The sequence below is a fragment of the Narcine bancroftii genome, chromosome 2, assembly GCF_036971445.1.
Source record: "Narcine bancroftii isolate sNarBan1 chromosome 2, sNarBan1.hap1, whole genome shotgun sequence".
Taxonomy (NCBI): Eukaryota; Metazoa; Chordata; class Chondrichthyes; order Torpediniformes; family Narcinidae; genus Narcine; species Narcine bancroftii.
In genome coordinates, this window is record NC_091470.1 from 32,565,444 (window position 1) to 32,589,243 (window position 23,800).

The following is a 23,800-nucleotide window of genomic DNA, read 5'->3' on the forward strand; positions in this document are numbered from 1 at the left end:
TGTATCGCCACATGGCGGGGCAGCCACGAGGTGATGGCGCCGTCGGGGGACCTCCTTTCCTTGTGGCTTTAACCCAGCGTGCGCCTAGGGCAGCTGTTATGATGTCACCACCCATGCGGAGGAAGAGTTCACGCTGCCCTTAAAGGGGCACGCGTGGGATTTGAAATAAACAGTCGTTAAGAACCCCCAATGAGGTGGCTGTGAGTCTCTTGCTTAGTAGCTGCTACTATAAATTGTAATTTTAAATTTCCACAGTAACAGGCCCTTTCGGCCCACAAGCCTGTGCCACCTAATTACATCCAATTGACCTACAACCCCAGTACATTTTCTGAATAGTGGAGGAAACCAGAGCTCCTGGAGAAACCAATGAAGACATGGGTGAATTATACAAACTTCTTATAGACAGGGCTGGATTCAAACCTCAGTCGTTGGCATTGTAACAGCATTGTGCTAACCGGTACACTAACCGTGCCACCCCATTCCTTCAATTGCATTTGTTACACCATGAATTAAACTGACATAACTGACAGAACATACATTACAAAATTAGAAAACATACAAATTATCTTGTGGCTTTACTGAATATATTGCAAAGTTTCCTTTGCAATATATTCAGAACAATTTTGGTTCTGAGACTGCCAAACAAAAATCAGAGTGGACCAAGGAATACATTCACCTGCTGCACATTTTTATAATCAGTCCAGGACAAGGGAAAAAACTGGGTTCCTCAGTGGCTGGGGAAAAAAGGAGACGAGCAAAGTTGGCTGGGTTAGGTGGAGGGAGGGAGGATCTGTTGTCCAGTAACTGGTACTGTAGTGAGGGGGTTGCAAGATCAGGGGTTTGGGTTACAAAATTGAGGTCACCAGAGGATCACATTCAGATGATCATGAGGGAAGAGAATCAAAATAATTGGGAGCACACAAGGAGTGAAAATGACACTACAGCCAAGCAACCAACTGACAGAACATAATTATTTTCAAAGCATCCATTTAAATGGGCCAACCCAATTTCCTTGCATTGTTCCAAAAGAGCTGTGTATAGGGAATAATGTAATTCATGCAGATGGTGGAAGTAAAACATATGTCTGCAGACATCATGGTTGAAGTAAAAAAAATGCCAGAGAAACTCAGCAAGTCAAACAATGCAGTTTATATAGCAAAGATTAAAAACCCCAACATTTTGAGCTTCAGCCCTTCATCAAGGTTTGACAAAATGTAGCCATCAGTCTGATCAAATGGGGGGGGAGCATAATCCCAAAGGCAGGAGGTAATAGGTGGATAAGGAAAGGAGGGCAGAGCAGCAGGGGAAGGAGGGATGGCTCTGTGATTGGAGAGGGAAGGGGGTGGAGAGCTAAAGGAAATAAGACAAAGGGAAAGGGAAGGGAGGGAGAACAGAGAATAGGCTAGCAGAAACCAGAGAAGTCTATGTTAATAGGATCCAGTTGGAGAGTGCCCAGACAGAAAATTAAGTGCTGCTCCTCCAATTTACAGCTGGTCATACCTTGATGAAGGACTCAAGCCCGAAATGTTGGTTTTGTATCTTTAGCTTTACTATATAAAAGTACACTGTTTGACCTGATGAGTTTCTCCAGCATTGCATTTTTACAAATGGTGGAAGCCATGTTAGGCACTAGGATGATTCATAGCCTCAAGTGCCCAGCTGAATTTCCAGAATCACCTGATTTGATCCAGGAATGTCCTCATCAAATCCACACCAGAAATTAGTGACATTCAGACGTGTAGGATTGTTAAAACGATTGCTCCATATTCAAATTTCAAGGCCACCATGTTTAGAAACATACTCTTCTACAGCTTATCAGTATTTCATTTTGGAGATGATGAATGCTTACTGCATCTTACCAGTGTCTCTTTGATCACCAATTCGATCTAAAATATTGAAAGAAATATCAAGGTATTCCCTCTGAATAGCACTGACAGCAATCTTCCTTTGCTTCTTCTGCCTTGGAACAATGTGGATTTTGAATTCTGTTTCTTCACCACTTTCATCTTTTTGGTCATTATCTTTTTCAACTGAGAGCTCTGCTTCTGATTTCTCATTCTGTTCTTCTGTAGGAAGTCTGAGGAGTACTGATTTAACCACAGAGCTTGGTAAAGGGCTCTCCTTATTCATCTCATAAGTATCATCCTGGGATATTTCCAACACAGCAGATGACTTCCTGAGATTTTCTCTCTTTTGTTTAAGAGTAAGAGGGCTTTCACAACCAGAACACTTGGAATATTTCTGGGATGTAGGTTCTTTTAAGTCTTTTTCATCATTCAGGGTCACTGACAAAATGTTATCAGTATCTAACAAAGTAGTATTAGCAAAATCCAGACAACGAGTGTCTTTGGAACAATCTTCAACATTGACTTTCACAACAGGAGTAACATTCAAGTCAAGTGCTATGGTATTGTGAGATGTCAAACAAGCTTCCCCATTTGGCTTATCGTTAGGCGTATTCTGAATTTCATATTCCTCATCACTCTCCACAATCCGAAGAGGGGGGAGAGGAACAAAAACCAGCGAATCACTATCAGAACTTGAAAGAATTGACTGCTTCTCAGGTGCAGATGACGAGTCAGAAGATAGGTCAATCAAATCAGTTTCCTCCTTTTGAAAGGATTCACTTTTCTCAGGAGATCTATGTTTGACCTCCAGTGTTTCTGTGCAATTGAGCCTGACTTCTGGTATTATTGGTCGTTTCCCTTCTTGAGAGTTTTCTACGGCTGAAGACCTTTCCTGAAGCTCTCTGGTTACTGCACTGACTGACAAATCCTGATCTGGTCCTCCAAATATGCTTTCCATCGGATTATAATAAGAAGGATAACTTGTTTGTTTATCAGATTGACATTGATCTAGACATGACTTTCTGCGACGTTCATCCAAAGGGTATAGAGCTGACTCCGCATTTCCTATATCAAGCGACTGTTGCTTAATTGCACACAATTTTTTCTGTTGACTAAAGCCTTCTTGCAATTGTGGAGATGTACCACAATGCATTATACTGTCTGGCAAAAGGCTGGAATCTCTGTACTCAGACAGCTCTATCTCTGAACCTAAGAGAAAAAAAATAAGATTACAGATAAATTTTATGAGTAAAATTTTAAATTAAGCAAGTTAAATTCATAATGTTAACTAACATTAAATATCATTATTTAGAAATAGACTATATATTTAATTAATACATCCTATTTCTCCACATTATATAAATGAATAAATCTGATTAATATCAGATTCAAATGTTGTAGAGCTCATCGAAAAAAATCAAAGACTTGTTGATCCAAACCAAGGCTTTTTTTTTTAGCAAAAGACAGAAGCTCTTCACAGGTGGTCGACCAGTCCGGAATGATCCGACCTGGCTAGGGACACAACCCTTTAAGGCCCAGACAGTAGGCGTGGCTAAGCTCTCAGCCAATTGCTTTAAGCACAGTCTAGATACTGTAACTATATACATTGGTGATAGATCTGTACTATCACAAATGTTGCGAGTGTTAGTATGCCATTTTTAAAATTGAACATTAATATTTGAGGAAACAACAATTTTCATTTAAATAGCATCTTTAACAAAGCTAACTTCTCAAGTTGTTTTATAGGGGTGTAATCAAACAAAAACTGACACTAAGCTATTAGTATATAGCTATAAAAGAGGACCAAAAGTTTGACAAATGCATAAGTTTTAAAGATAGGTTTAAGGAAGCAGAGTTGGAGAGCTAGGATAGATTTAAGGAGGGAAATGCAAAGGTTTAGAACTTTGACATTTGGGCAAAGCCACCAATAGTAGAAGTGATTAAATTCAACAGAAAACCCATACCTTATGAAAAGATGCTAAGTGAAAAGAATTTAGGAAGACCACAAACTTACTGTAACCAGGAGATACTAGAGAGATTGTTCCCAAGGAAGGGTTATAGCTTTCCAAGTCATTAGAACCATTTCCAAGACAGCTAACAAGAAGGGCAGGCTTTCCCTTACTAGAGAGAGGATTAATATCCCTGCCAGGATGGGGTTTGGTAGTGTTATTTGCCAGGGAAGAATCAGAAATATTGTATCCATCTCGTCCACACTCTCCATGCTTTCTTCACAGTTCTGATGAAGGTCTTAGACCTAATCCATAGACCTGATCTAACCTCTCAATGAACAGTATAACACAGTAACAGGCCATTCGGTCCATGATGCCTGCACCAATTAATAACAAATTAAATCCTGCCACTGTGCCAGAGCAAAGGATGAGAAGTGACTTAATAGAGATCTACAAGATTATGAGAGGCATAAACAAGGTAGTCAGTCAGCACCTTTTGTCCTAGGACAGTAGTAAACACCACAGGATATCTGTACAAAATGAATGGAAGCAAGTTTAGGGGAGACATCAGGGGTAAGTTTTTTCCTCCCTCCACAGAGAGTTGTGGGTACCTGGAATGTATTGCCAGGGTGATGGTGGAAGCTGGAACAATAGGGGCATTTGAAAGGCTCTTAGACAGGCATATGGGTGAAAGAAAAATAGAGGGTTATGAGATTGGGAGAGTTTAATTTTTTTTGGTAGGTATATATGGGTTGGCACAACATTGTGGGCTGAAGGGCATGTATTATGCTGTAACATTCTGTGTTCTAAACTAAATTTTCACTGCTTACATATGATACCTATCCCTTTCTTCCTTGCATGTTCACATTGCTATTGAGAAGATCTTAATCATTACTATTAAATCTGCTTCCATCACTACCCCTAGCAGCCTAATCCAGGCACCTCCTATTTCCTGAATAAAGAGATATGCCTGACACCCTCCTCCCACCCTCAAATGCATATCCTCCAGTATTTGACATTTTCACACTGGGAAATGATGCCTGAATGTCTGCGCCTCTCATAATTTTATAAAATTTCTCTCAGGTCTCCCCTCAGCCTCCAACAATTCAGAGAAAACAACCCAAGATTCTCCAAGCTCTCCATGTTCCTCACAACCTCTGATCCCAGTAGCAACCTGGTCAATCTCATCTGTATCTTTTCCATAGCCTCCACATCCTTCCAGTGATGCAACAATGTTTTCAGCATCTTCTGTTTTTAAGTCATGGAATCTATTTTTCTATTGGTTCATAAGATAGAAATTATAAATTTTACTCCTGTAGCCTGCAAGGCATCAGATCTTGTAATTCCAAAGGATCTGCATTTGTACATCATGGATGCTCTTGAAAGGAGTCCAGATGAAATGGTCAGATCATCTCTCCAGCTACTGTTGTCTAGTACCTTTGTCTGGACTTACAAATTTACTGAAACAGCAAAAATGATCAGAACACCTTTGGAACCATTTCAAATCTAGTAATTACCTCCCTTCTTCTGCTCATCCTCCACAGTTAAATAATATGAAGATTCCTCTTTCTTCCTGCCTGCATTGTTTTCTTTAAGAAAATTTTATTTAAAAGTTTTCTATACATGTAACAACATCCGAGTACAAAATAGAAATATCCAATCTATTACATGATGATATAAACCCCAACACCCTCCCCCGACTAAACCAACCCCAAAAAAGAGAAGAAAAAAAGAGGAAAAAGAAATGAAATGGTAAGAAAACATAAGAAAAGTATGGAACTGATTGCCGCAAGTTCCCCCTTACCTCACGGAATTAATCACTTATAACTTATAATATTTCAAAGAGGCTAACAAAGTTCGAGGCTCAAGGAAAAGGTCTATATATTAATTCCCTCAATTCTTAAGTACGGGCGCAAAATTTTCAAAAATACATCATTATTATTTCTCAAATTATGTGATCATCTCCAAAGGAACATAATTGTGCATTTCTCCATTCCAGCGTTGCATACCTAAAAGGGAATCTGATTTCCATGTCACTGCTATACATCTTCTTGCTACTGCTAAAGTAATCATTATTATTTTTTTTTTATGATAGTTTCAGTCTTATCCCTTCAATATTACCAAATAAAAATAACATTGGAGTTTGTGGAAACTTAATTCCCATAACCCGTTCTAAATAAAACACCAAATTTGATCAAAAGGATTTCACTTTGCAGCAAGGCCAAATAGAATGTGTAAAAAAATACCTACCTCCTAACCACATCTAAAACACTGATCAGATAAATCATTTGTGGAGTGAGATACAACTTATAACTATATCTAACATTTATAGAATTTGCCGTACTGTCTCAACACAACTTTAACTAATTGATTTCATCAATATTAACATCCATCTCTCAATGTTGCCTGGGCTTCTGTATCCCCTATTGAATAATTCCCTTCTGCAATAAAATATACATAGCTGAATAAATTTCTTAATATATCTACTACATTTCAGTAATGACATTGTTGGACCTAGTTTATCTCTCAAATAAGTCCTTAATTGATAATAACAAAAAAAGGTATTATTTTGTATCCCATAATTATTTTTTAATTGATCAAATGCCATTACACTTCCACCTACATAGCAATCTTATATATCTTGTATATATCCAATTCCTTTCTGAAACCAAATATTTAAAAATTTATTATCCATTGAAAAATTGAATAAATTGGTTTTTGCATCAAAGGCATTTTAGCCCGAACAGCACTCCTCATTCCAATTTCATCATTTACTATTTGCCAAATACTATTTGCCAAATACTATTTGCCAAATACTATTTGCCAAATACTATTTGCCAAATACTATTTGCCAAATACTATTTGCCAAATACTATTTGCCAAATACTATTTGCCAAATACTATTTGCCAAATACTATTTGCCAAATACTATTTGCCAAATACTATTTGCCAAATACTATTTGCCAAATATTATTTACCAAATATTAACCAAATGCTTCAGTGAGGAAGCTTCCCTTTCCCCAGATAATAACTTTGCTTCCCATTTATATAAAAAAACCTTCTGATTTCGCCCCTCTTTCTTTTAAAAAAAATCAAAAACCTTGTTGGTTTTTCTTCCTCATCAGCGAAAGAAGTTAAAAATCTCAACTGAGCTGCCTTATAGTAATTTCTAAAATTTGGTCATTGCAAACCTCCTAACTCAAATTTCCAAGTCAATTTATCTAAAGAAACTCTTGACATCTTACCCTTCCAAAGAAAATTTCTAATATATTTAATTAATTATTGGAAAAAAAAACCTTTGTGGTATCATTATTGGCAATGTTTGAAATATTGAACTCTAGGAAATATATTCATTTTAACACCTGCCTATATTGTTGGTACCAATATTGTCCACAGTCTCTGCCTATTCATTCTCTCCTTTCAGAATGCCATGTGCCCACTCTTGACCCTGGCAGGAGGGAAACAACACACCATGCTGGGAGTCTCATGCATGGCCAAAGAAGCACCTATCCATGCCCCTTACTATTGAGCCCTATTGCTAACTCGATCTTTAACCCACCCTTCTGAGGAATAGAGCCATTCGTGGTGCCACCAATCTGACTACTTCTCCTGAGAGGCTATTCCCACTTACATTATCTGAAGTGGTAAACTTGTTTGAGAGGCAGATAAATAAACCAAAAAAAATCTGGTACATGCAAGATTGGAACACCTGGAGAACTACATAAAATTCTGGTCTCCTAACTTCAGAAAAGATAAGCAAACTTTGGAGTCACCAGGTTCACCAGGTTGATTCTGGAGAAAAGGGGGTTAATCTGGATTAACTCGCCTGAGTCTATACTCATTGGAATTCTACACCAGCGTTACACATGTTTCTACAGTCTCCTTCAACTTCTAGCCTGCTTTCAATTTTATCTGATTCATTTCCAATTGTTCCCATCTAGAAATCCATAGACCTCCACATCTACTAGGCTTTACTTCCTCCTACCATGTTTCTTGTATGGACTCAATTAGAATCTGCAAGTTTAACCATTTCTGTTGCATTCATTTGAAGACTGTCACCTTTCATACCAGTGCTTCTGTTATGGCTTTATCTCCTCACCACCATAATTGATGGTGCTCTGTTACAACTTTCATTTCTTGTACATCTGCTCTCATCCTTTTTCTTCCCATCCAGAACCAAGAGAGGATTTCCTTTGTCTTCTCCTTCATTTTAGCTAATTCTACATTCTCATTCTCCATAATTTCCCAAACTTCCAACTTGACATTATCATGAAACACATCTGCTTTCTTTTTAGAATTCTGGAGGGACTATTAGTCCATTATTCTATTTTCACAATGCTCATGGCCCTTCTGACACCAACTTCCTATGCAACCACAGGAGATTTAACATCTGTCCTTTTGCCTCTTTCATTCCAATATCCAGGAATCAAACACTCACGCCAGAGGAAACTATAATTTATTTGTGTTTTTGAAAGTTTAGAATACTGCATTCAACCACTTCCAAGTGATCTCCTCTAAACTGAATGCCCGTTTTGCAGAATACCTTGATCCTTAGGTTTTCACTCTATGTAATTGTCGATCTCACTTACACTCCCATCCTGACTCCTTCATTCAACCATGTTCACCTTCCCATCTCTCCACCATATAACAGATTATCCCTTTTGTTCACCTCCTGCTTCTCTTTCATTATATCCAGCCCCAATCCCTACCATTTGTCTGCAACTTGTTTTATTTCTACTTTTCCCCAGTCTTGCTAAAATATTGTTGATATGAAACACAAATTGTTTCTCCCTCCACAGTTGCTGCCTGATGTACTAAGTGCTTTTTTTCCATTGTTCTGCTATTACCATGTGAACAATTGTGCCAGACTGCCAGAGTTCCTATCCAATGATCAATACTCCAGACACTGCAAGATATATAACACAAATGTTAAAGGGATATTTACATTTGATAAGATGATATGAAATTTCTGAGTTTTTTCTTAACAGGAAGTAATCTGGGACCTGATAAGTGCAGCGAGACTTCTGCCAAGCATTAGTGTGACGGTGCACTGGCAGGAGTAAAAGACCTGGAGCAATTGCCTGGCAGGTGAGCACATGGAGGGATGTCCACATAATGACATACTCGGCAATCTGATAGGACCAATTATGAATTATTCCAATACTGTTTCTTATTCAAAGTACAAAAGCTTACTCTTCTGTGCATTCATCTCAACTGGTTGATACTTTACGGATTTGCTCCCCCCGATCCTCTTTAATCTTGCAAAGAAGGTTTGTGATTCCTTGTTGCAAGCACCAGTTGGGGTATCATGTACATCTGATTCATCAAATACGCTGTCTTCTTCTGGCCAAAAGAAAACGAAATAAAACATTAAAATACATTGAAATAACAGCCATCTTAGAATGTCAGTAACTAATTTTAATTACTCAAACTGCTTGAGTAATGATCTTGCCTATGTAAGTAACATTTTTTTTTCCATAAATAATGCCTGCCACCACAGTTACGGACATCACAAATGCATTAATGTATCATTTCATAGACTGGCAAAAATTCAAACAATATCTGTATCTGCAATTTTTAATAATGATAAATTTCTAATAACTACCTGACATTTTTTTCAGAAAGTAACATTTGGTTTGTAGTCATGAAATCTGTAATATAACATGATAAATGTAGTATTTTTGGAGAGAGATAGTTGACTTTGGTCTTAAGGTTTCCAAAATGTTCAGCTAACGTGGGCATTAATCATGCCATTTCTGGGTCAATTAACAGCATATGAACTGGCAATGCTCAGTTGGCAAATCCATTATTATTATATCATGTAACTAGAAAGACACCAACAGGAGAATGAATGAGAATCAATTTATTCAGTTCTTTGGATTGAAAGTGATGTCATGTATTTACTCTAACAATAAATCTGAACTTTGACTTTATTGTCACATGCACAAGTACAAAGTACATGTACTCCAAAATTCTTATTTTCTGCAGCCAAACATGTGCTTTTTGTATATAAAAAAAGTACATATTAAATTACCCCAGTATGGAAAGAGACCATAAATATTTAGTTACAATTAGTGCAAGAAGAAAATAAAATGGTCTTAATAGTGCAGGCAGGTCTTTTTATGATCCCAGAATAGATTATGGTTAGGGTAACAACTAAGGGGAGGTTCAAATGTCTGTCAGCTGTTAAAAATAAACTGTTCTTGAACCTAGATGTCCTGGACTTCAAACTTCTGTACCCGCTTTCCGGAGGTAAGGTAGCAGCAAGAAAACATTATGACCAGGGTGATAGGGATTTACTATAATGTTGGCAGATATCATGAACTTTCAACATCAGTAGGTAACATGCTAATTAACTTTTTTTTTAAAGTCAAGAAAATAGACATGGTGTTTTACAGCACAGAAACAAGCCTTTCGGCCCAACTTAGTCAGGCTGACCAAGCTAATCCCAATTGCCTGTGTTTGGCCTACATCCCTCTAAACTTATACACGTATCTGTTAAAATGTCTTTTAAATGTTATAATTGTACATCTTTACCACTTTCTCTGACAACTTGTCCCATACACCTACCATCTCCTAGGTGAAAAATGTGCCCCTCATGACTGTTTAGCCTAGCGGTGAGCACATCTCTGTAATAGCGCCAGTGATAGGGACATGGGTTCGAATCCTGCGCTGTCTGTAAGGAGTTTGTACATTCTCCATGTGTCTATGTGAGTTTTTCCCGGGGCTCTGGTTTCCTCCCACCATTCAAAATGTACCAGGGGTTGTTGGTCAATTGGGTGTAATTGGACGACATGGGCTCATGAGCCAAAGGGGCTTTTACCCTGCTGTATATTTAAATTTAACAAAATTGAACCTATTTAAATTTAACAAATTAACCATTTAAATCTTTCCTCCCATTTTAAATCTATGCCCTCTAGTTTTAGACTCCCCTACCCGAGGGAAAAGACTATGATCACCATATCTGTATGATTCAATAAAGTGTACCCTTCAGTTTTCTTAACTCCGGAGAGAAAAGTTTATCCAGTCCCAGGAACATTCTCGAGTGCATTTTCCGCACCCTTTCCAGCTTACTGACATCTCTTCTATGGCTGGGTGAACAGAACCACACACGCTACTCCATATGTGGTGATTGCTCAAATGAAGTCATCATCTCAGAATCACTTCCTCCCAAGCCATTCTCATTTCTTTCTGTGTCCAAGCAATTACAGTACAGATGAAGGGAGGACAAGGTACAAAGCAGAGCATGTCAAATAGTGTATTTTATGTAGCAAAAATAAAGATACATAACCAATGTTTTGGGCTTGAACCCTTCATTAAGGTATGGTCTATCGATATTATTATAATTTAATAAACACAGTACAGTTCCATACCTTGATGATGGGCTCAAGCCTGAAACATTGGTTATGTATCTTTGCTATATAAACTGTTTGACCTGCTGAATTTCACCAGCTTTGTGTTTTTATTTCAATCACAGTGTAGGAAGACTTTCATGTTTTTACACAAAGTAGTGCATGCTGTGCCATCTTCTTCACGATTGGAACAATAAAATGTCAAAATAGACACTGGAGCCGTTTGTCTGCATATAATTGAAAGAAAGAAAATAATGCCTTGGAATCTGTAGTGTTCTCTACTGTGTTTATCAGGTTATAAAATATACCCAGAGACTTCAAACTTTAAATTCAATACTATTAAATCTTGTACTTCCATACAAATCAAATTTATATTTACATTGTAAAAGTCTGCCAAAAAAAGCCACTTTTTATAGCTTACCTTTTTCTTTCTCACTGTATTTACTCATGTTACTATTGTCAATGTAGAGGGGTCCAGCAGCAGAATGGGGTTTACAGCTATGGTATTGAGCATTGAGGGTATTAATTGTGATATAGATCAGATGCAATACAATCTTGCTGACATCAGAGTCTCTGTAGGGATACTAAAAGAAAATACAATGATATTAGTACAACTCATGAAAAAAATATCTACTAATCAAAATTAAAGGCTGATTTTCTGGTCAGATGCAAAGAAGGCTGCCCAAGGTTAGAACAACCTACAAAGCACAGTCTTCCCTCTTCCAATGGTGGTTTCTGACAGGCATCAACTCTGTAGTTTGATGATATTAACTTTGTGTTTCTCTCACCAGATGCTGCCTGGTTTTCTGAGCATTTCTCACATTTCCTGTTTTTATACCAACTCTTGGGTGCTTTTGGCATCAATTACAATAAAAAGATCTTGTATCCAGCAAATCAGGAAGTTAAAAAGTGTGGCCATTAAGTAGAATGTCAACTTTGTTACAGAGTGCAAGTTAAAGATCAAAAACACATTACAATCTAAAATAGCATAAAACAAACATTTTAAAAGTCCATTAAATTTAAAAGTTTAATCCCCTCTGGGCATTACAATCCAAGCAAAAGACTTCACTTCAGACAAGAGTTTGTTGGCTATATGGCTATTAAAAAATTATTACTCATGTTTGAAGTATATTATTTTGAGATTGTAGCTATCTGAAAGTAATACCTATCTTCTTGTTGTTAAAGTATAATCTTGAGAAGACCAGTAAATGCTACACCCTGTCAAGAATCAGTGGACAGCAACATCAGATTATCATATGCACGCTGTCAGTTCTGTGGTAAATAACAACAGTGAAAGCTGATAGTATTTTTCTCATCATAACTGCAAATTTCCAGCCATAATTAATCTATATTTTAAAAACTTTTTTTTTTAAATTACATGTTCACAAAGAATCATGGGTCCTCTACCGGCATCACCTACGGCTCCTAGAACGCTTCCACCAGCGTTGTCTCCGCTCCATCATCAACATTCTTTGGAGCGCTTTCATCCCTAACGTCGAAGTACTCGAGATGGCAGAGGTCGACAGCATCAAGTCCACGCTGCTGAAGATCCAGCTGCGCTGGGTGGGTCACGTCTCCAGAATGGAGGACCATCGCCTTCCCAAGATCGTGTTATATGGCGAGCTCTCCACTGGCCACCGTGACAGAGGTGCACCAAAGAAAAGGTACAAGGACTGCCTAAAGAAATCTCTTGGTGCCTGCCACATTGACCACCGCCAGTGGGCTGATATCGCCTCAAACCGTGCATCTTGGCGCCTCACAGTTCGGCGGGCAGCAACCTCCTTTGAAGAAGACCGCAGAGCCCACCTCACTGACAAAAGGCAAAGGAGGAAAAACCCAACACCCAACCCCAACCAACCAATTTTCCCCTGCAACCGCTGCAACCGTGTCTGCCTGTCCCGCATCGGACTTGTCAGCCACAAACTAGCCTGCAGCTGACGTGGACATTTACCCCCTGCATAAATCTTCGTCCGCGAAGCCAAGCCAAAGAACATCCAGTTGAAAGAATGCTTCAGTAAGAAGGCAGGGCTTTTACTCAAAAAAACATCAGAACAATGCTTGACTCCACAAAAGCTTATGTTTTTATAAATCTACCCTTTTCTTGGTTAGGGCCTGTTAATGGGCTCTGCCAATTCATCTGTGAGATTGGATGAAAATAAATATTAGCTGAACCACCAGATATTGGAGAGAATCATCTGCACATTACATCCACTCAAGGAAGAGCTTTGGTTTACTGTCTCATTCTAAAGATATCATCTCTGATGGTGCAGTTTCTTCAGTATAAAGTCTAAGTGGGCCAACGAGCCTGTTTCTGGGCTGTATTGTTCAATGTTCTATATTCTAATATTTTACTGGCATAACATCAAATTAGCAGCTGAAAATTCTGTGCAATTCGACTATGAACATCTTAATCAGTGCCGTCAAGCAGTTTATTATATTTGTGCATCACAAGGTTTACATTCATAAAGCTTTAGTTTCTTCAATGCCTGGACAAACTCCAGGCATTGTTGTGCGCAGTCATGTAACTCATGCATTTTACAATAAGGAACGCTACCTTGTACAGAATCACGAGCAATGACTTCAGCCACATCTGTCGTATGTGAGATTTTAGAGTCCAAAGAGAACAACGGGGAGGTTGCTGAAAGTAATGGCGTAGCTGTGGGCAGGTGCAATACTTAAGTACTTGCACCACTAGAGGAAGGAGCTGGTTTCCCAGGCCAATGTTACAGTCAATAACCTACAAGAAATGTAACATTATCAAACACTTAATTATCATATTTAACACAACTGAGAGCATATGAAAGTCTGTGAAGTAGACCACATACTGTAAACCATCAAATATAGCTCTGTAGGGAATTATCCCTTACCATCACTTTATCTATAATTTAGTCAAGCTCGGATGACATCTGGCAAATGAATACAATCTTGCCATTTTCAGTTAAGATCTTGATCACAAAACAACCTGCAAAACCTTCAAAATAAAAAAAACTAGATCTGGCCCACTGCCTGAACTTGGTGTCTGCATTAACCTATTGCAGAAATGGAGGGTCAGCTGAGTTGTCCCATCTAAATCTGAGAATCAGCTTATGAAGAGAAACAGAAAAGAAAGCCGCACCACAGCCTCAGGCTGTGCATCCTGAGATATTACTCCCAGAACTTCACAATGAAAGGCCTTTGAAGAGTTTTTAAATTACTCTTCTGGTCCAAATAGACTTTGTGAGAACTTTAATGAAAAACACTGATAAACAACCCATTTTCCTTTTTACTCATAGTTGGGAGACTCGTATCAGAGTTACAAATGAAGAGAGTTGTGCTTCATACATCAGCCATCCCAGGTGAAATAGTGAAAGGCTGAATATTGAATGCATTAGCTCAGCACAGTACTTCATCTTCCCAGCTCTATAAAACTTAACTTAGGCCACATTTGGAACACCATGTGCAGTTCTTGCCACCTCACTGAAGAAGACATGTGGAAGCTTTGAAAAGGGTGGAAAGTAAATCCACTAGTATGTGGCCTGGATTAGAGAAATTTAGCTACAAGGAAAGCTTAAGAAAGAATGGATTATTTTCTTGGGAGTTTCCACAGTAGATGGGTGTCCTAATATGAGAGGTGTAGATTGTCAGAGTTCTTTTCCCAGGGTAGAAATGTCAAATTGTGTAAGGCATAGGTTTAAGCTGAAAGGGAGAAATTTTAAAGGACGTATGTGAGGCAAGTTTTTTTTTAAACAAAAGCACAGAGTCAGAGCCTGGAAATTGTTGCCAAGGGAATAGTAGAAGCAGATACAATAGCAATGTTTAAGAGGTATTTAGACAGACACATGATCATGCAGGTGGATGAGATGAGTTAAATTGGCATCTTGGTCAGCACAGGTATAGTGGGCTGAAGGACCTCTTCCTTAACTATACTGTTTAATATTGAATATGAGTTGATGATTAATAGAATACTATTTATATTAAAATTATTACAACTGAATATTTAGGTGAATAATTGTCAAACTTTATTTTAAGTTTCCAGAGTAAACAAATTTGGTGTCCATGATTCACTTTGTCAGAGAGTGCCATCTGGTGGATTGTTCTCATTAGGTTTTTTGTCACTCGATTGCACAAGTGGAACCCAAAGAAACAGCGTCTCCAATCCTCGGTACAAAACATGCAGACACACAACCAGACAAAAACCAAATGCAAATAATACATATTCAGGACCAGTATTTATACATACAAATAAAATAAGTATTGTTTCATGAATATGAGAGCCTCAGATGGTTAGTGAGAGCAGTTCCTTTGGTCGTTCAGCATCCTCACTGAGGAAGAAGTTATTCCTCATCCTGATACTCCTGCATCTCTTTCCCGATGGGAACAGCTGAAAAATCTAGTGTTCAGGGTGAAAAGGGACCTCAGTGGTTCTGTGTGCCCTCTTCAGACGATGATCCCGGTAAATCACATGGATGACAGGGAGGGAGACTCCAGTGATCTTCTCTGTTACTCTTATGGTCCTGTGGGTTGACCTCTGATCCATTTCTCTGCAGCAACTGTACCACACTGTGATGCAGTCAGCCAGGATGCTCTGTGAGCATCCTGTTCACCATTAAAGACATTCCCTAATGCAGATAACCATGATGTGGCCAGCTAAAGTACTCATTAGAATAAAATATTTTATTAATGGTGTTCTAACAAATAAATTGTTTAATTACATACTCATCATATCAGTGTGAGGTTGTAAAGCAAAAACATGAATCAGTCAATTGAATAATAGTCTACCACAAAGCTAATCAATATTCAGAAAAGCCGACAATGCATCTTTAAAAAATACTAACTATCTGTATAAAACCAGAGACATGCCCCTCATCTTTTTACATACCTTTATAAAATTACCCCTCTGCCTTCCAGTCCCAACAACAACTTGGTACATCTCTAATGCACCTTTTCCAACTTTTTCACATCCTTCCTGTAGCTGGGTGACTAGAAGCACACACAGTTTTCAAGTGTGTTTACACCAAAGCCTTGTACAGCTTCATGACACCCCACCCAATGAAGGTACGTGTGCCTCACACCTTCTTCACCACCTTGTCCACTTGAGTCGCCACTTTCAAGAAACAATGAATCTGTACTTCTGGGGTTGTCATATTCCCAACACTCTTCAGGGCTCAATCACTTATTGTGCATATGCCCTGCCCAAAGAAAGTGCAACATTTCACATTTTCTCAAATTAAAATCCCATTTGCCATTCCTCGCCCCACTTTTACAAATGACCCAGATCCTCTTGAATTTTTTTAAAGACATACAGCACAGTAACAGGCCATTTTGGCCCACAAGTCCATACTGCCCAATTTACACCCCATTAACCTACACCCACAGGTACATTTTTAACAGTGGGAGGAAACTGGAGCCCCTGGAGAAAGCCCATGCAAACACAGGGAGAACGTACAAACTCCTTACAGACAGCGCGGGAATGGAACCTCAGTCCGATCCCGATTGCTGGTGCTATAAAGGGATTGCACTAGGAATTTTACATGTTTCAATGAGATCGACTGTCATTCTTTTAAAAACCTCATCTGCTTAATCTTTCTTCATAGGACTATACCTCATCCCCAAGATCAGTATGGTAAACCTTTGCTGCACTCTCTCCGTCATTGGCATACCCTACATTGAGTTGGAAAACAGATCTATAAGCTATATTCCTCCAAGCTCTATATCATTGCAGTAAAGCATCTGGACTAATGTGATCAAAAGCTCTCACAATAAAGAAAACATCATTTGCCTTCATCTTTACTGAAAGTATGTCAATATTATTTTCCTGCATTGTCTCAAAAGCAATGAATGAATCTCAATAAGAATAAACATTCATGCAAAAATTCCCCATCATGTCCAAGGAATTGAGGTTTCCTTTTATAAAGATCTGAAGCAATAAAGGTGTCTTAATGACAGTGAGTATTACCTGTGCTATTCCAGCAATAAAAGCATTAAAACAAGTAGAAGTTCGCATTTTATGAGGTGCAATCATGAAACACCCCTCCTGCTGGTCATAGCCAAGCAGGACATACAGATGTCGCTTCACTGTGTTGAATGCCTTTGCACTGCTGATATCAGCTTCAGCACTGCTTTTATCCTTTGCCATGAATTTCATTAAAACTGTGATCAACTGATGAACTGTTTGATGATCAATCCCAGCATCCTCTGGTAAAGGATCCTTAATAATTGCATCATCCTCTGGAGAATGCTGACCTAAATACAAGACCAGACACAATGATTTGTTGTTTTGGCTAATTTTACTCTAAAAATTTATTTCTAATAATTGATTTTTAAAAATGTAAATACTACAACATATTTGTGTAAAAGTCAATACCACGTTGAAGTCAAACCCCCCCCACCCCCCACCTACTTTTGGCCCAAAAATCCGGTCTCTCACCCTGGCCACCCGCCTATCAGAGCTCCCAACACCCAAATACGGACTTCCCATCTGACCACCCATCAGAGCTCCCGATGCCTTAAACGCAGACTTCCAATCCCGTCCCAGCTTCCCACTCATCAGAGCTCCCGGCACTTCAAATGCAGACTTTCCACCCAATCTTGGCCACCTGCCCATCGAAACTCCTGATTCCTTGAATGCAGATGTCCTACCCGGCCCCAGCTTCCCGTCCATCGGGGCTCCCATCACCTCGAACACAGCAGATACTTACTGCAGTCAAAAGCAGTAGCATGTAATAGTCAACCCCATAAATATAACATTAAGAAATGGTCAATTTTAACATGAGTCTATACAGTAATTGAATTGAACATAATTTGACAGTTAGCTTATCAGGCACAATATCCATGATATGTGAAAGTGAATATTAAAATAAAACATTTTTGGCTTATAAATTCAGAAATATCATAAAAAGGTTATTTGATTTTAAATGCTTTAGTTTGCATGACATGAATAGTTTTAATAATGCAGAGTCTATTGCATCGGTAGGTCTTGCATAGGCGAAAAAAGTACCAGAGTAAATCATTCAGGATTTGACAACCTTCCAAAGGAAAAAATGCCCTTAGCACTTAATTTTTATTCTAATGTGATATACAAGCATAAAAATTCATAATTTTTCACCATGTGTAATGTGCTCCATCATTGCACCAAGAGTTGGAGCTGACTGTTCATGTCTTGTCAGTCGCAATGCTGTAGAAATGGAGAACAAAGTCATTATAAAATGTTGGAATTTGGGGAAAATAGTACATCTCTCAAGTTTTCCACTGTTATCATATTTCAGTCTTCATGCTTGCACAATGGTCTAATAATTTGACCACACTTGAAAACTCACTGCATGAACACGGGCAAGAGATCCATGCTAATTTATCGGAGTTTTTGAAATTTGTGTGTGGTCCACATGTAATACTCATTGCATTGGAAGTGTGCTGGTCCTGGTGTTTACTGAATTAGTACACATTAATTGACGTTTATCTCTGGAATCCCTGGTGCTAAATAAACAGACCTATAACACTTGAATGGGAAATTACTGAAACCATTGTACAGTTTGGGAAAGTTCGCAGCACTCCTGTCAAACCAACTGAAAGAATAGGCTGCCTAATATTGCCTTTTGGAGACATTATGGAACAGGTGGAATTCAGTAGATAGGGCCTCAATATCTGAAGTCTATGGTCACTGAGAGGAAGCTGGCATGGAATTTGATCAGTGTCCAAGACATTCAGTGATCTCACATGCATAGTAAATATTAGTAAACATATCAACAAATACTACCCAAAGTCAAATGCAAAATTGCACTCGTGCTCTAGCTTTCAAGTCACAAATCCATTAGCTATGTTACGCTCCCCAGCAGCAATTGCGAGACACACAACTGAATAGGTTAAGTTTAACACAAAATTTATTAACAAACTAACAATAGTAGAATTAACCTGATAAACTTAACACCTGAACACCAACCTTAATGGCAACTCTATATAAACAACAGATTATTATACAGCATATGTGGAAAAAAACAGACCATTATAGTCTAAGCTGAAATGCCCTGAAAAAGGAAATCACCAAAATTCCCAAAACAAAATTATCATGTCAGTCACGTCAAGTCTGTCAAGAAGGAACACCTCACGGATCTGTTCTCCAGGCTTGGGATCATTTGTTTCCTTGTCCACTGGTCTTTTAGTTTGAGACCGTGTCCAGGTGGCCGTGGCCCCTAAAGATTTGCAACCCTGTCAGGGGAAAACTAGACGGTGTTGAGTTTCCCAACTTCTCCTGGGAATTTTCACAATGACCTCTTGGTCACCACATGAGGTTCACTTCTCTGAAACCCTCGTTAGGGTTAACAAGTGACCTTCTGTCATACGAGTCCTCTCTTTTGGACACCCTGGCTTGAGTGGTCCCATGACTTCTATCACACAAAGTCCTCCTCTTGAATGGGGATGGGTGAGGCACTGGTCAGTTCCACACAAACTCTAAGTATCATAGTGTTGTCAGAATAAACAGTGCTGGCACCTGTGGACAAAGTAGCTCAGTCTTCCTTTTCCCACTAAAATTACTGGGTGAACACACCAACATGCATGGCAGTGCTAGGACGTGTAAACAAAGCAACTCAGTATGTGGCTTGCTGAAGCTGCCAGGTGAGCATGCAGTCAGACTGACTACCTCCAATCCAATCCACCGACTTACCTCTTCAAATCCAGTATGCTCAGCTTTTTAAACTTCCCTGTGCGTGCTTCCAGCTCTCCCCATTGGTGGAGAGAGGTTAACAGCCATGGGCTCACTCTCCTGTGAGCCCACGGACTTGTAGTACATGGTTCCCATGCTTTGACAGCTATCAAAGTTCCCTAGTGGTAGCCCAGCATTATTACAGCTCCTAGCAGTTCCCCACAGTAGGTTCAGTCCTGTCCTCAGTCAAAAATAAAATTGTCCAAGGTCCCAACATACAAAATAGCTCTAATCACACTCTCTCCTAACATTCATAGACCCCACTAAATTCTTATTGTTACTTCAACACATGCAGAAGTTTTGCAACTAATAAACAATGACAACTTTTTAAATTATTCATTAATGATAAATCTGGCAAGATGATCCAACATTAATAACCTGCATCTAATTCTTTGTTAAACAAAGTGCCCACTGTGATATTTAATAAGGCAATGAAGGTTTATCAGAGAGAGAAAGCTCACTTTAATGGATCTACAGAGGACACATAAATGAGGCAGCAAACACATGAAGATGGAGGGAGGGTTGTATATAAACATGCTTTACGAATTATCAGGCTGCTTTTAGTCTCTGATATAGTTACATACTGGAGAGTCCAGATAAAGAGAGCAAACCTTCTTCCTTGTAGGATCTCAGGCAATCAGACAGTTTAAAAAAAATCAAGTAGATTCACAGTCCCCAATACTGATGCTAAGATTTGTACTCTAGATGTATTCAATTCACTGAATTTAGTTTCACAGCTGACATGGTGGAATTTGAATTTTTATTCTGGATGTCTCAACTAAATGTCAGAATCCCAAACAACGAATATGATAAAGAGCCTCAAAGCAATACTGCACGTGCAGGACAGTGGATTACTGCTTAATTCGTTTCATGCAAAAGTTTTACCACATTAAAATGCAACATTAATAATATTAAACAAAATGCAAATTTCAAGACATTTTCTAAATATTCCTCACAGGAGCAAACACTCATATAAGATTGTGTTATTTCTTATTTTGTGGTGTTCAATGAGTAATCTCTCCCAGAATCCCATTATATTTTGAGTAGGATGTTATAGAAGACCTGTTAAAATACAATTACCTCAATTCAAACCAATTTGCATTTGTATCTCAAGTTCCAGGTACAACTTTTTTTAAAAATAATTTAATTACCAGCTTTAAAAAGTCATCTGGTCAAACAAAAGAAAATTGGAAATATGGCAGCTTCATGAGTATTTCAAAAAGAAAAGGTATTGTTGCAAATTAATTCTACTGTTCAATATCAAGAGAATAGAAAATTACACATAATGGTCTGATTCCACTGGACAACAAAGATTTTGCTTCCTGGACAATTTTGGGCTGCTAATCATAAAAATCACCTTAAAATTTTCCTACCTCATTCCATTTTTTAGCTTTAACCTATTTTTATTATTTCCTGTCACACTTGTTGGGTGGCACATTTGGCATAGTGGTTAGTGCAACAGATTTACAGCGCCAGCGATCAGGACCAGGGTTCAAATCCCGCGCTGTCTACAAGGAATTTGTATGTTCTCCTCATGGTCTGTGTGGGTTTTCCCCAGGGGCCCCAATTTCCTCCCAGCGTTCGAAATGTACTGGGGGGTGCAGGTTAATTGGGTGTGAGTTGGGTGGCATGGACTCGTGGGCTGAAATGGCCTGTTACCATGCTATATGCCTAAATTTATATTTTAAAATTTTTTTAATTAAATTTTTTTAAAACTTTTATGTCCACTTCAAGCATATAAAACCATGGAGTGCAACATGTCATTGAAATTCATTTTCTGCATTCGCTCTTGGACAGATCTTGGTGCAATCAGTGATGAACATGGTGAAAGGTTTCACCAGGTCATTGCAAGCAGGGGAATTGGAATCCATCAATGCTGGCCAATGTTGGACACTGACATGAGTGGCATCAGATGCTGAGTATAAACAAAAATCAGCGGCAAAACACATTTTGGTCAGTGACATTATGCAATTAAACATGCTAAATTCAATAAAAGTTAATTTAATGTTTCTCTAACTTCCTACTTCATACGGAAAATCTGAAATTATCTTTCTGCTCAGCTTGAAGTTGTCAATCATCATCCCCTATTTTTCTTCAAGAAGCAAACCTTTTGAATAAAATTGTTGTCCAGTTATTTGCTTTGGAGAATGGAAAAATAAACTTTATATTCATTTTATCCTCAATCATTCTGGCAGTTCTTGATGACATTGCACTTATTTCAGTTTAAAAATGAAATTAAATTACTGCTGCGCTGTCATTTATCAAATCTGAAAATTATAAACAAGTTGGGTTCTTATGGAGCCACACAGCACGGTAACAGGCCCTGCAACCCACTGTCCATGCTGATCACCATGAACACTAATCCTGCAGCACAAATCTCCACACATTCCCATCCCACACATTGTTCCACTCTACAGGCAGGGTCAACAATGCAGTAACCTACCAACTTCCATATCTTTAGAATGTGGGATGAAACACGCATGATCATGTGAACGAACAAACCCCACACAGCACTGGAGATCAGGATTGAACCCAGATCACCTGAGCTATCAGGCAGCAGTTCTAACAGCTGCAGCACTGTATCCCCCTAATTCTCTCCCATTTCACCCTTTTCATTTCAAATATATACGTTATGCAAAATGAGAGCTGCCAAGATAGATGTATAAGCATATATTGATAATATTTGAATATTATGCAGTGTTGACCACTTTAAATAATACTCCTCTGAAAGACCAGCTTTTAAACCTAACCAATAAAATTCACCAAGGTGAATGGAATTTACAAAGAAGGACTTACGCAGTTTCGTGCTGAGAGTTTCTGGGAGTGAAAGTGCTCGCTTTGACTCGCTTGGGCCTTTAACACTATCCCTAAGGGAACGCACGCTTCTCTGTCGATTTCGTGCAAAGCGAGCGCGTTTGATCTTCCACATGGCAGCATCACTTAGGTTTGCAACATTTGTCCTTACAGCTGTTATTGCTGGAGAAAAACAAACTCAAAACATGAAATGAATCTGTCCCAATTAAGACATTTTCAAATAGCAGCTTGCAAAATGTCAATGTATTCGATGAAAGCATTTTATTTAATTAAAATGGCCAAGTAATTTCAATGTCATTTCTAGAGACATTGACTTAAAAAGCACAAGAGTTATATCTAACTTACAAAGAACCCCGACTGAACAACATGTGCTCTCCATTCTTAAATGAATATATCAGCATTGAAATATTGCCTAGGTGATAACCAGTACTCAAGTATTATAGCCATTAAGAAATATTCAAAATATGGGGCTTTTACAGCAAAGAGCAATGTTATGATTTGATCAATAAAAAAAATTGAAAAATTCATGAATGGGAACAGAAGTCCCAACTTAAGGAGAATATCAAAATTAGGGATAATAAATACACCAAAAAAAATTCAGAAGAAACTTCAAGTAGAGAGTGAAACAAGCAGTTTCAATGCGAAACAAGAGATCACACAGCATTAAGGGTGTGGTACAGTTAGCACGATGCTGTTACAGTGCCAGCAATCAGGACTAGGGTTTGAATCCCACACTGTCTGTAAGGAGTTCTCCCCATGTCTGCCTCCAGGCGCTCTGGCTTCCTCCCACCGTTCAAAACACACAGGGGTTGTAGGTCAATTAGGTGTAATTGGGTACCAAGGGCTAGTGGGTTGAAAGAGCCTATTACCATCTGTACATGTCTATAATTAACCAAAAATTGAAGGAAACACATGTTCAGAGCCAAATCACTAATTTAACACTTACTTGTAGGAAAGGGAAATTCCTTATTGCAGTCCAAATGAAGCTGAGCTTCCAAAGACAAGGTGTCAAATCTATTGACAAAAAACTCCCAGCTCAAGGCTGGAATGTCTTGTTTTAAGAAATGGAGCAGGAATAACTTGCTGAGAATTGTTGGCCTATCCTTCACCACAGTGTCAAACTGAAAGTCGAGACAAAGACAAAGTCCCTACATAAAAGTA

At 38.6% G+C, this 23,800-nt stretch overlaps 1 protein-coding gene across 2 annotated transcripts in view; it reads right to left on the bottom strand.

Moving 5' to 3' along the window:
* LOC138753326 (protein unc-79 homolog) overlaps positions 1-23,800 on the bottom strand; it is a 171,579-nt gene that overhangs the window by 53,816 nt on the left and 93,963 nt on the right. For both annotated transcript variants that reach the window (XM_069916198.1, XM_069916197.1), the window contains exons 25-32: positions 23,586-23,787; positions 22,622-22,801; positions 18,233-18,301; positions 17,084-17,370; positions 13,703-13,885; positions 11,570-11,732; positions 8,990-9,139; positions 1,860-3,056 (exon numbers count right to left, since the gene is read on the bottom strand). In XM_069916198.1, the coding sequence (XP_069772299.1) occupies positions 1,860-3,056; positions 8,990-9,139; positions 11,570-11,732; positions 13,703-13,885; positions 17,084-17,370; positions 18,233-18,301; positions 22,622-22,801; positions 23,586-23,787 (2,431 nt within the window). The remainder of the gene's footprint in view (positions 1-1,859; positions 3,057-8,989; positions 9,140-11,569; positions 11,733-13,702; positions 13,886-17,083; positions 17,371-18,232; positions 18,302-22,621; positions 22,802-23,585; positions 23,788-23,800) is intronic.